General features: G+C 40.6%; 1 protein-coding gene across 6 annotated transcripts in view; it reads right to left on the bottom strand.

Annotated features, from left to right (window-relative positions):
- Positions 1-14,059, bottom strand: part of FOCAD (focadhesin) — a 144,100-nt gene that overhangs the window by 74,801 nt on the left and 55,240 nt on the right. For all 6 annotated transcript variants that reach the window (XM_048503710.1, XM_048503713.1, XM_048503711.1 and 3 more), the window contains one exon: positions 13,670-13,796. In XM_048503710.1, the coding sequence (XP_048359667.1) occupies positions 13,670-13,796 (127 nt within the window). The remainder of the gene's footprint in view (positions 1-13,669; positions 13,797-14,059) is intronic.

Genomic DNA, 14,059 nt, shown 5'->3' with positions numbered 1-14,059 from the left:
AGGTGGGTATGCTTAAGGGGCAGGGCATGCCATGTGGGGGGACACTTGAGTGAAACACTCGGGTAAGACTCTGGCTCTCCACCAGCTACGCCTGGCCCAAGGTTGGGTCGCAATCCCTGCAGGCTTCTGGAGAGTGGGATATTGGACCCAGTTCTCCAGATTAACCACTACACCATTCTGGCTCTCGTTGGAAGGTATTAATTACCACATTTTCCCCTCCACACCCAGTTTTCCAAGATCTCCATCTGTGCATGGAGTAAGGAATTGTAATAAAGACTTCAATGGATTTCCCTGCAGTTCTTCCTCGACTGAACTGCACAAAACTCCCTAACGAAATTTCAACTTGACTCATTTCACTGCGAGATCTATAGGATTCTGCCTGTATTAGTTATCTACTATGGCTGATCATCATTCAGGTCTGTATTACAGAGAGAGGACGAATGAAATTGCCTGGAAAATATATGTATTTCATTCTTCAGAAATTGGAATAAAGGGTCAAGCTAAAGAGAGGAAGACTACATTAGAATTATACATCTGCTTTGTATTCAGACTCAATGAAGTAGATGTCAACAAGAGTTCCACAATGTACAAAAGCAAATAGATTGATGCCTCTGCCAAGAGGGAGAATCAAGTATCTGAACTGATAGCACCCTTAGAAGTTCATTCCATACGGATCCTGGCAATGAAAACCACTGCAGCAAGGTTGTTGCTATTTTTTAATTGGGAAAAAATTAATCCGTATACTGGGCATCAAAAAGTAATTTCCAAATTAAGCAGCCACTACAGAGGCTGTAAAAACACTTTAGGGGACAGTTTTTTAAAAACTTTTAAAAAAACGAATGCTTTCAAGAATGCCAATTGAGTTAAGTCCTTTTAATGAACAGGCAGATCCATGAATTCAATTTTAGTGTAACTAACGTTGACAGCTACTGAAACTTAATCTGATTATACACTGAGTGAAAATGACATTCTCCACCCCCCACTTTCTAAAACACTATTCTCAAGAATTAGAGAGTAACTCATTTGCAGAATACAGAGAAAGAAATCTTCTAGGACTCAGACTGGTCATCATAATCATATTAGGAACTACAGATCAACTTATTCTGCAATTTTAATAATGCAAATTCTTTAGGATTTATTCAGTTTCAGATCAAGGAATGTTGCTCTTTTGGAAGGTTTATTGGCAGAGGTCTTAAAATCAAGCTGCAATACAGTTCCAGGCACTGTTGCAAACTGATCTACCTTTCCGTAGAAAGCAGGTTTCTAGTGGTCTGGTGAGAAAGCTAGAAAACAAAGATCTAGAATGAACTAACTGGCAATAATGGATGGTGAAGATTGGTCTTTGGTACTATTAAATCAACTACACCACATCCAGCACATTTGTTCTGGAACCTAGCAATACATACATCCAACTCCCTGTGATGAATTTGCTCAGTTTCTGCAAGAATAAAGTTCTCATCAAATCTATCTTGGACACCAGTTCAGGTGTACGTCATTCACCAAGGCTGTTGAAAACACCATCTTGTCAGTTTTTAGATATGTGTCATTGATTAAAGTTAGACAGTGTTTTGAGTGTTGTAAAGGCCAATGTCTGTGGTTTGAACCCCCTCCCTAACAGCTGGTAAAATCATGCGGCAAGAAATTGGGAGTGCAATAACTATAAGCGTCTTCCCCTCTATCACCACCACCCCCTCCCCCCAAAAAGCTAAAGGAAATAAATTACAGTTCCATCTCTGACTTTCTGTTGTTGGGTAAAGTGATTGAACAAGTGGGTAAACAAGGCAAGTCCAGATGTTCCTGGATGAAGCATCTGTCCCAGAGGTATAGCTGGGCCACACTTACCTTAGTTCCTTTTCTTTTTCTAGTAATTTTTCAGGCTGAAAAAAGCAGTCTCTTTGCAGTTCAGGCTAAAAGCTGCCTGAGGAACTATACTTCCCAGGAGACCTTGTGAGCCCCAAGGTCTCTTGGGATCTGTAGTTCCTCAGGTCGTTTTTGAGCCTCAACTGTAAATAGGCTGCTTTTTTCAACCTGAAAGAATACTAGAAAAAGAAAAGGAACTAAGGTAAATGTGGAAGGGGGCGGGGGCGCTGCACACGGGGGCTGCATGGGGGAGTGCAAGGGGGAGGGGCTGGTGCGCTACGCATGTGTCTGGTGTGCAGCACACACCCCGCCCCCTTGCCGTTCCGCCACTGATCTGCCCTAAACCCATTTCAATCTGGCTTCAGATCTGGTTTTTCAGAAACGGTCTCTCTGAAAGATCTGGTTTTTCAGGATATAAATAATTTAAATAAGCAAATAACTTCTGTTCCATATTCTATGAGCTCTTTTTCCTGACAGATGTCTATCACATTCTCCCTAGGCATTCTCTCCTCTTTCAGTTAGCACTTTTTTTTTCTTGGATGATCTGGCCTGGATCTCAATGATATCCAGTAACAGAAGACATTCCCATTCATGCAATGGAATTTCTCTGCATCTCTTTCTAATTAAATTTCACTGATCCCCCAAAATGCAGCAGGGGATCCCCGCCCCCCCAAGGACAACATGAAAATCAAATCCCAAGTCTGTAATGGGAGGGGAAATCAGTAAAAATTGCCATTACTTTTGTTTGCAAACATTATTTTTTAGAAGCAGCCCAATGACTTGTTTCCCAAGACATACAAGCAGCCCTGTGCTCATGCAGTAGGGCTTTCCTGGCTCGTATCTTTGAGCCCCACAAAAGCTGTACCTAGGAACTGTGATACCCAGGATATTGCACAGATGGCTTCAGGTAGAGAGGGATCAGCAGAAATTGGCAACTCCCTCCTTGAGCAACTGGCAGAGCTTTACAGTTGTACAAAAACCCCTCGCAATCTCAGGCATTTTCCAGTACACAGAGCAATCATAACTGTTCCCATGTACACTATCTGTATGGAAGGTTAATGCATGATATATCCAGAAAAGGGGTTACTGTAATATGGAGCATCTGGAATGATGCTGCTGTGATTCACTGCCAACATATGATTCACTGCCAACATATCGATGATCACTTGTTCATACCGTGGCATCTGTCACATACAAGTGCATGGCTGGCATCAAGAACAAAACCCACAGCAAACATGCTTCATGTGAACTAACTCTATCACCTTTAGCTGCTGATTAAAAACATATTACTAATGAATGTGGATTCATTTTTACAATCTGCATTATTTCTAATGAGATAGTTGTGAATTATATCTGCTACTCAGAACAATGCACTGAAATTAAAAATATCTGATAACTACCTATTTGATAATGAGTTGATATAACTGACCTACCTTTGAAAACAAGACCAAACTAATTTGTACAGAAGTTGCTAAATTGAAAAACAACACTAGTGGCTGTGTTAAACTCAGACAAATTAACCATTGCCTGAATGAACTTAAACTAATGCATGTGAAGATTTCTCAGATCTTGTTTAGATACACATTAGTTAGTTGTTCATATTAGACAAACACTGATTGTTGCTCCAATTGGAAAGGCTTGGGAGAGTCGGGAAAAGTGTTTTTTTTTTCAATTGATGTTTGCCAAAATAACAAAAAGTAGCAATTCAGGCTTTGTGATTTTCATCAACCAAACAATGACACTCTCAAAGAAAACCAAAAGATGGAAAAATTGTGCAGATTGAGAACAATTCATGGTCAAATACTACAGCCAAAATATTTGATAAATTTGAATAATATAAATAGGAGGTTAGTCAAGGGAAAATATTTAACTAGTAAGATACACACTGTGGAACCAACAAAGCACATTTCAGAGATTAAAATGTTATATAAGATGCATTTGATTTGTTGCACCGCTGTCATATCTGATTGAAGAAGTGTTAGATTTATATCCCCCCTTTCTCTCCTGTAAGGAGACTCAAAGGAGCTGACAATCTCCTTTCCCCCCCCCCCCCCCCCCCGCATGACAACAAACACCTTGTGAGGTAGGCGGGGCTGAGAGAGCTCTGAAGAATTGTGACTAGATCAAGGTCACCCAGCTGGTGTGTGTTGGGGTGCACAGGCTAATCTGAATTCCCCAGACAAGCCTCCACAGCTCAAGCAGCAGAGCGGGGTATCCCTGATTAGAATATACCTGCTCTTAGCCACCACACCACTGCTGCTCCTTTTTGTGGGTTAATACTGCTTGTTCTCCTGTCCCTTGTGGATATTGTTAACAACTGTTTCCATTCTTCTGTGTGAGATCCTTTCATTTTTAAAAAAACGATCACTGAATTTCCCTTAATCTATTTTTCCTCATGGCTAAGTATAACCAGTTCCTTCTATCTATCCTCCTAGGATTTGCCTTCCAGACATTTAAATATCTTAAGCTGTTCTCTGAATCCTCTCCAACTTGGCAACTTCCCTGAAATACACAGTCCAAAACTGAACTCCATGGTAATTCTAACTGAACTCCAAAAGGAACCAAAAATGCTCACAATTCATATTTCCCCCTCTACCAATCAACCTGTACTGTCCAGATCTCCCAACCATCCTGTACTGTCCAGATCACTGTGGGTGACAAGCAAACCACAGATAAGGCACAGTAGTAACTGCCCTACTATTAAACAGGGCAAAACAGACTGGAAGAAGATGAAGGTTTTGAAATGGTGTAAAAGGGCAGTCACATGTCAGTCATTTGGCTAATTTTGTAGTACAAGGAAAGGCACCTTTGGGTTGTCCATTTAAAAAAACAACATAGCTCAGAACATGCTGCTTGGAAAAATTTAGAAATTTAATAAAATAAAAAACAAGAATATAAATTTAAATAAAATTTAAATGTAAGGGTAAAGATAACTATGCGCAGCTGTTCCTTTACCTTAAACCGATGATTTTCAAGTTGATCTGAAGGTGAAACAAAAGAGGAAATGGGATATCCCTGGCCACACAAGTTCTTCCATGATCTGTCTATTCACACGGGCCTGCCCTGTAGGCCGCATGAACTGGGAGAACTATCTTAGTGTATTACTCAGAATTAAAATGTTCATTTGTATTAGTATACCTCAGAAAGATTACTGCAGACAGGCTTCCTAAAATAAGAAGTATAACTGTGCAGTCAGTGGTGGGATTCAAATAATTTAACAACCGGTTCCAGTGGTAGGATTCAAATAATTTAACAACTGGTTGTTTACAAGCACCATTTTAACAACCGGTTCTGCTGAAGTGGTGCAAATCTGCTGAATCCCACCACTGTGTGCAGTCCCTGAAGCACAGATACAGCCTAACTTCATCGACTTTAATAGACATAGATGAGTGTAATTCTGCCCAAGATTACACCATCAGATACTGTTTTTCACACAAGTAGGAGAGAAAACAATTCACTTGAACATCCTTTGAGTGATAGTTGTGCAGATACTTTCAGTTGCCATAGGGCCGTGGTGGCGAACCTTTGTCACTCCAGGTGTTGTGGACTACAATTCCCATCAGCCCCTGCCAGCAGGGCTACAGCATTCAAACTGCTGAAGGGGAATTAGCTTGGAACCAGCTACAGTGCTAACTAATGCTGTTTGTCTGCCTAACCCTAAGCACAAGCAATTCAGATGAATATATCTGTCAAACAGGTGCTTTGATTCTTGTTTGGGTTCCTCTAGGTCCACAAGGAATGTAGACCATTCAACAGGGCAGAAGAGAGAAGTGAAGCTAGAACTGGCAAAGAATGTCTCTCTCCATCAATGGAGAACAGGACACAAAAAGGAAGAGGGACACAATTATTAATGCCCAGAGAAGCTACCAAGACAGCTAAGAAATCTGCCCTTGTCTGGGGAAAATCACAAGAAAAGACAAGGACACTAAGACCGTGTAACTTGAAAGGGGGGAAGGGAATAAGGAGCTGAGGAATACACACTGAGTAATCTCCTGATTTCTGAGGAGACAGGGCAAGGAGTGAAAGAATAGGTGGCGCTAAACAACCCCTCTTCCAGCAATGATGTTACAGGAAGCCAATGGGCTAATCTGGGACCAGACTTGAAAGGAACAAACTGGAAAGACAAAGAGCATGAAACCATGAAAGACAAAATTAAAACTATGACATTCATTTGCTGTGGCAGTATTGACTTTTCAGGAGGTATAAGTCACAGAATTTGACACTTTGGGAAGCAAACATATTGCAAGGGACTAAAATGTTATTGTTCCCAGCTCTAGGCATAAAGGAAATGTAAGTAAAATTGATAACAAAAACACTTTCTAAACTTTCAGGCCAATTTCCACTTTGGGTGTAATATCAACTAATATTATGTGACAAGAATACGTAACTACATATTAGCTCATACCTGCCCTCGGCTAAAAAAGAAATTGAAGACAACTCGTAGACATAAGAAGATCTATAGAGATACATAGGCCACCCTCCAAGGCTTTGCTCAAGAGTAGTGGCACCAAAGTCAACTATGGAGACTTCTCTACAAAGAAAAATAACTAGAGAACTGCAGTCATAGTAGCTGCATGTCAGGGAATAAAAGTATGAAGCATCACAAACAGCATCACCTCCATAACAGAAAAAGGCCTAGAAAGCATTTTTTCAAAATTACATTCTCCATACTATCATTTCTTGTTTCTTCATAAATAATTCATTTGAAACAAAATGTACAGAAGTGCCAATGCAAAAAAAAAAAATAAAGTAATATTTTAATCCTTTTACATTTTGGAAGCATTTTTTTAAAAAATATATAAACAATACATAGCTCACATTAGTGAGAACAATCAAGACATATCTACAGGTAAGATTTAGACATCGTCTGCAAATGTGCTAGATGCTGTAAAAACATGAATTCCATTCATCCACACAACACTATTTTCTATGGGAACTAACCTCCAGGGCTACCCTCCTGGTATCTAAAATCCAGGCCATAATTCTGAAGACTCCTGTTGCTTACACAGGATATCATTCTATTTCAACAGCACATTTCATTTCACAATGAATCTGAAGAAAATAACTTTTGTTGCAGTATTCTTAAGCTGGCCATCAATTCAGCACTATCATGGCATCTGACAGGATCAGAGGGTCTCACCTAATATTCAGAGGAAATGGAGGCCTTACCTTCACTCAGCCCACCTTTTTCACAGCTCTGTTGTGAAGGGGACAGGACTGAGTGCAGTGCTGTTCTGCAAGAACTGCCCTTCCACCTTTTATTGTTGTGCAGAACCAAAATGCCATGAATGCAAGTTGTTCTCAGTACCCCTTGACCACCAGGATCCCATCCGAGTTGGCATTAAGTTATTTCAAAGGGCCATAATTGGTCCTTCCATTGCTCCAGCTTCACAATGTGGAGTAGCCAGTGATATCTACAATACAGTTATCATCTGACTGTCAAGATAACATAATTAGATGCTGGCCTGTCTTCTATACTAATTATATTCAAATGAATTGCTTTTTGGTTACATTTCAATAACAAGACAAAACAGAACCTACAGGTTAGAAGTATAGGAATGCCACTCCCTCTTCCCCAGTATTTTTAGAAGACTATTGCCCTGCTTAAATATATTTTGATATGTTTAAGTGAAGCAGCCCATGTTTGCCACATCAAAACTAATCGGAACAATAACCTCCTGCTATCACCACTGCAAAAAGATCTTTGGGCTGCAATGTGAAAGATGTCCACAGTTCATTAAAACAATTACTGTATACAGCTGGCTATTTAACTAGCTTCTCAGGGCCTCTCAACTGTACTGTAGCATTTCCATAATAAATTATTTTTACACCCTTAAGAGGAGAAAAAATCTAGACCCTGGATTGGCTGCTGAGGCAAGGAATGAATTCTCTGGAATAATGAAGCGCAGCGGCAACCCCATCGAGAGTCAGCTACCCTGTAGTGCTGTAAAGAAATTGCAGGGAGACAAAATTATGCTTTCTTCGCAGTGCAAGTTTTTTTTTTTAAGTAAACAAATACAAAGGTAATAACAGCACTAATGATCTTGGCATGGTGCATTTCCGGGGAACAGCCGACTCTGTCTTTTGATAAACGGCCTGCAGTGAACTCTTTCCCTCGGTCATGAATCCCCAGGAAATGCCCTGTGTCTTGATAGTTATTGCTCAATTGTACATTGCTGTTATTTGAGAGTACAACACCCTCTAGGAGCCACAGAAGATGAAAGGGATTTTGCTGAACGATCTGGAGACACCTATTAGCTCTGACACAACAGAGCAGTTGCTGATCAGAAAGCATCTTTGTAACGCCAGACAGCATTCAAAGGCTTGGAGTGCAGGCCCCTTTGTAAGTTTGTTTTAAACTTTCGTGGCTCATTGTTCCTTCCTTTGTTGTTGTTTTAGGATGGAGAGATCATTTCCATCTCTATGGATTAACAAGGTCTTAACTTCATAGATCTCAGGACTGTGGCCAGCACCATTTTTTTCTTAAATGCTTCCATGCAATAGGATATGCTGATTTGGGATACATTTGCTAGAAGAAAGTGCTTTAGTGATTCTGACTACAGATACTATGAAGCAATTATGCAAGTGTATTTATTTTAAACTCTTTGCTTCATCTCGAGCAAAGTGTAACATAGGATATGCTCCTTATCAAACTTTTCAGAAGAGGAGGAGGAGGAGGAGGAGTTTGGATTTATACCCCCTTTCTCTTCTGAAATTTATACCCCCCTTTCTTTCTCAAAGGGGCTGAAAATCTCCTTTCCCTTCCCCACCCCACAGCAAACACCCTGTGAGGTGGGTGGGGCTGAGAGGGCTCTGTAGAGCTGTGACTAGCCCAAGGTCACCCAGCTGGCATGTGTTGGAGTGCACAGGCTAATCTAGTTCCCCAGATAAGCCTCCACAGTTCAAGTGGAAGAGCAAGGAATCAACCCCAGTTCTCCAGATTAGAATGCACCTGGTCTTAATCACACCACTGCTGCTCTCCTTGAGGCCTGGCTTGATCATAGGAACCAAGCCATTTTTGTCTGTACTGTATACATTGCTGCCACACTTTTTTATATATACTCTCTTTTTTCCTAGAGCTTATTCACAAAATGGTGGTTCTCTACAATGTTGCTGGGAGAAACAGTATGGAGGATATTGTGTTGGGAAATGTGACACCTTCTCACAAATGGAACCATTGCATTTGTCTTACTAAGGTGTTATATTAAAAACTAGCGGGCCCTGCCACGCTTTGCTGTGGCTTACCTTGGGGGGGGGGTTAGAAACGGAAGTGAGGAGGAAGGGGAGAGGTGTACCGGCTTTCCCCTGTGGCCTTGGTTGCAGCGCTCCTCTGTCCTCTTCCTGTTTCTGGCTGCAGGCGGTTGTGCACGGCATGAATGCGCACGCTGCGGTGAAGGCGGGCAAGCCATGCCCCCTGGTATGGCAGCCCCTCATTGGGCCGCTGCAGGTTGGGGGAAATGTCCGATTTCCCGGCCTCTGGTTTGTCCCGGGAGCCCGGCGAAGGTGCAAAAACATGCCCGGCATGGGAAGGGATGTCGTGGGAAAATTTCGAAGGATTCGGTCCAGGCGTTTCGACATTAGGGCATGAGTAACAAACTCACGGTTCCCTATATATATATATAGATATATAGATAGATATAGATATAGATATAGATAGATAGCCCTCAGCATGAAGATTGTCAGACAGGAATTCAGCCTGTGTGTCACTACCAAGCTATAGGCAAAAGAAAGAATCAGCTACTGCAGCAAAAAAGCCGCTTGCCACTAATAGACCACTGTGGGTAGTATTACAACTTTTATCAAAGCAGCTAGGGCTGCTCATTGGCCTGAGATCAGGGAGACACTACTACTCCCCCTACAGAACGGCATTTCCATCTCCATCACCCTGCCTTTTATCTCACTTAACAGAATTTCAGAATGAACTGTATCATCCTTTTAATGTCCACTTGTGTGAAACTGCTGTTAACTGTTAGTGGCTCTTTCCATTTGTATTTAGCACAGAAGTAGGAATGCATGGATGCAAAGCCTCCAAGTCAAGGAGGCTTCCGATACTATTAATAACGAAGCAATGTAATACTATGGATAATAGGTGCCATACAGAAGAGGAGACAGTGTACCCTTACGAAGCTCATTATCAAAAATAATTCTAACACAAAACAGTAAGCACACATGCACATTAGGGATGTTCAACGCGTTTATTCTCAAAGGGGGCTCTCTTTTTTCAGACTGGACAGGGAGCCAGAGGGTTCCCACAAGCCAGCCTCTTCACAGACAGTAAACCTCCACACCTCTTAGCAGAAACCCGAGGAGAAAGAGATTGTAAGAAGCTATTCACAGCACAGCAACAAAGAACAAGTGAAAACATGAATGATCTGTCAGAGTACGCAATATTTGATGGGTCTCTCTGTCAATGTGATGTCTACCAAAAATGAATTTGAGATCAGGCAACACAGAAGTTCTATGACAAGGGCTCATTATAAAGCCAAGGAAGCACCTGACACTACAGACAAGGAGTGTACATAGTGTGGACTGCCCAAAGCCACCACCTGAGGCAAGTCATTGCCTCAGAAGCATAGTCTTTGCTTTTAACATAGAGATTATAGAGATACCATAGATACCACATCTCATTCTCACTCCCTTTCAACTCAATCATTACAAGAACACTGTGCAAGGAGCATGGGACAGCTGGGGAAAAAATCACTATGCACATCTTGACTTCACACAAATGCGTTTTGGCTCACTAATTACACACCTTCTGTGGTGCATCTGTATCTTCCAACTATATACCTTCTTGATCACACTGGATGACATTACTGCCGAGTCATTTAGCTTTTTCCTCATCAGGGCTGTAAAATATTTATAGATCTTCACAGGCACCACAACTACGCAACCAGATCCTGCCAGCTATGGCTGATGATTTACATCCAGTTTATCACAAGCTATTAGCTTCTTCTTCTGTTCCAATAAACATTTAAGCTTATTAGGATGTGTTATGACTTATAGGTGCTCATTCCACCAGTACTAAACTTATGATGAGGTACAAGGGCATTACAAGCACAAAGGGTTTGTTACACCAATCCTGAACAAGGAGCCCTAAAATAGGGCACATCAGGCACTTTGTAAGTACATAACTCTGAGCACTAGTATCTGTCACAGCATCTCAGTATTAAATAACGCTATTAAATATTAGACACAAACCTCAACAACTATATCCTAACAAGAGGCCAGGTTCTTTTGCCCATAACAGACTCTCATAGAACGAGAAGCAGGGTTAGCCTCGAACAGCTTGTACCAATCTCCAAATAACATGAAAAATTTAATTGATACTTTGTTCTGGTGCCTAAAATCTTTTGCTTTACCAGGAGAGAGACCTCATGGCTTGGGAGAAAGTGCAGCAAATAAAAGGGAGAAAAATTGGTAAGTATTTCAAACATTTACAATAGAGTATAGCCAAGATCAAATAAAAATGTAAGAGTATTTGCTGTGGTAAGTTTTATGTTTCTTAAGAAACCAAGATGCAGATGATCCTAATATATACATTAGCCCCCATGTTCCTTAAATGGGGCCCCAGTACCTTACTTTGCCTAATTTTAAGGGCAATCCTGCTGAAAGTACAAGGAATAAATTCTTACAAGACTGTGGAGATTTTTTTCCCTGCAGGGAAAAAAAGGGACTCTTCAACCAAAGAAAGCTTAGTTTTTGCTTTCATAAGTGCAAAAATACATCACTTCAGCTTTAATAGCCAAGTTATTTTAAGAATGCCCAAGGTACAATTTTCTTCTAGTTGTCAAATTCACTAACCAACGTAATTTGTCATCATCGTAATTTTCATTGTGCTATTCTGTTCCGTCTGTTCTCTTTTCTGGTCAAGGCCTGATAAATGTGGAATTAGAGAGTAAACAGCGAGGAATTGCTTCCAGAAAAAAAGACTGGCGAGGTAGGGGGAGGGGGCTATGCTTAGCCTTTTCATCTCTGAATCTTACTTGGCCTGCCTTAATAAATTTCACACATGAAATCTATTATAAACCAGGATACACAGACTTTCAGAAAGTATGCTGGCTTCTGTTGAATTATGCTGGCAAAAAAACAAAAGATTTGCCAAGAATTAGTAAATGTGGTCTGGCAAGAACTACGTTGTATAATTTCCAGGCCTGACATGCAAGCCAGTGAATGCTGTAAGTCTCATTAAAGGGCTCCATTATATAAAAGCACAAAAAGATTTAGCCGTCTTCATAAATCACCCCAAAGCAATATGAGTAATTCATGTGCAGTGTTTCCTACTTTGTGTAATCCATTATATTCTAAAACAAGACAACCATTACAACTAACTCATGCTAAAAGTTATTGTGTGAGTTTGTTGCTAGATTCTCTCTTCCGAGGATACCTATACAATCCTTCCACCTAGAGATTTCTTAAAGCATTTTACAAGTATGTTAAATGTCACTGCATCTGTGTATTATGTCAAATTTAGCATCTTATCTACATTCAATACAGCAAAACAATAAATACAAGACAGTAATGTCCAAGTTCTTATAAACCTGTGGAGGTTTAATCAGCCATCACCTTTCTTTCTAATTGGCTTCTCAGCCATGATTAGAGGCACTCATCCTTGAAATGAGTATCTCCATCATGGATAGGACAGTGGCTCAGTAGTCTTCACTCAATAAAAGGCAGTTTCATGTGTTCATGAAGAAGTAGCAGATGCTGACCTCTTGCAAGTCACTTCCTTCTTTCTCCAGGTAAGCACATATCCCTTTCAAAATGCTGTACCATCTGTTAGTAGTGATAACTGTGGAGGTCTGTAAAGTAGCTGGACCCACATAGTCCAATGTCCTTGAGGTACAGATGAGCCACTCGGTCTTGTTTGACAGCCTTTTTATCCCCATCATAACTTACCTCCAGCCTTTCTCAGCTCTGGTCATTGTTCAGTGACCACAGCCCGGTACCTAAGATACTTCACCTGATTACCAATGAGCTAAAATTCCTGTCAGGGCAATTTGGATTCAGATGTCTCAGTCCTGGTTGCCGTGTGCATATTTCACAATAATATATGCACACTGTGATGCTCAAAGCACAGGCATCTCCCGTCATACCAACAACAGCATCATGAAGATAGTCATTCCTATCCAAAAGTACTTGGCCTTGGAAATAATTCTGGGTTTGATAAATGAAAAAAGTGCACCCTGGAACTACAAATAAGCTTGGTGTAGATCATAAGCACTATAACCACACTTTGAAACTACTACTCTACAAAATCTCCTCACTGTTTCTAGCCACCAGTGGTTGATAATCCACATGTTCTATGTTTTCGCACAAAACCCACAAAAGAATGTGGGGAAAATTGAAGCGGTAGATGAAACTGGGAAGATAACTACTGCTATCCAAAAAATGTTGGGCTTAAAAAGAAGACATTCCAGGTAGATAAGAACACCACAAAAAAGTAGCCTGAAATTACAGGGTGGGAAACATATCATGAGAATTAGCACACATTTTAGAACCAGTCATTCTTAATAGACTGTTGTATTTAACTCAGACAGTATACAGAAGCATATAAAGCTTTTGAGGGAACTGTATTTCTGGTTGGGCCAATGAATTAGACATAAAATTACAATTTCATTGTTACTGGATCTCAGCATATTATTTGGATAAGTTAAGTGGACATACTGCATTTCTCAGTGGATGACTATGCACTTACATTACCAGAACAGGAAATGGTATTGGATTCCAACTCAAGATGCTAGGAAGTAAAAATGAAGAAGACACACAATGTGAAAAAGGAAAACAGGCATTTGAGCTCAGTGAATTTTACCTCAGCTTGACAAAGTGCATGAAGACCTTGTAACACTAAGACAGCAGGTGTGGCCTGGTCAGGTTTTGTGCATTCATTCAACACTTGAGAAATTGCAGCCAACATATCTGCTCCATGCTGATATGGCCTGATAAAAATCACAAATGTTACTTGTAGTCATAGAATATGCATGAAAAATTCAACTCGGCTCAGTTCCATACTTTAAAATCTGGATAGGCCGAGATGTCCTCCCTGGCCAATAAAGTACAAAATTCTGCTGCCTGGATATTCAAATGTTCTTTAGTAAATGTTGTTGCAATTGCTTGGATCAGTTAATTTCATATTGCAATGCATGCAAACACACCAGCCGGGAACATAATTAATTCTGGTATGAGACAGGGAAGCCTCCTT

Source organism: Sphaerodactylus townsendi, linkage group LG07 (assembly GCF_021028975.2).
Source record: "Sphaerodactylus townsendi isolate TG3544 linkage group LG07, MPM_Stown_v2.3, whole genome shotgun sequence".
Lineage (NCBI taxonomy): Eukaryota > Metazoa > Chordata > Lepidosauria > Squamata > Sphaerodactylidae > Sphaerodactylus > Sphaerodactylus townsendi.
Note: the sequence above shows the minus strand (reverse complement) of the source record. Positions and strands in the feature narration are given on the sequence as shown.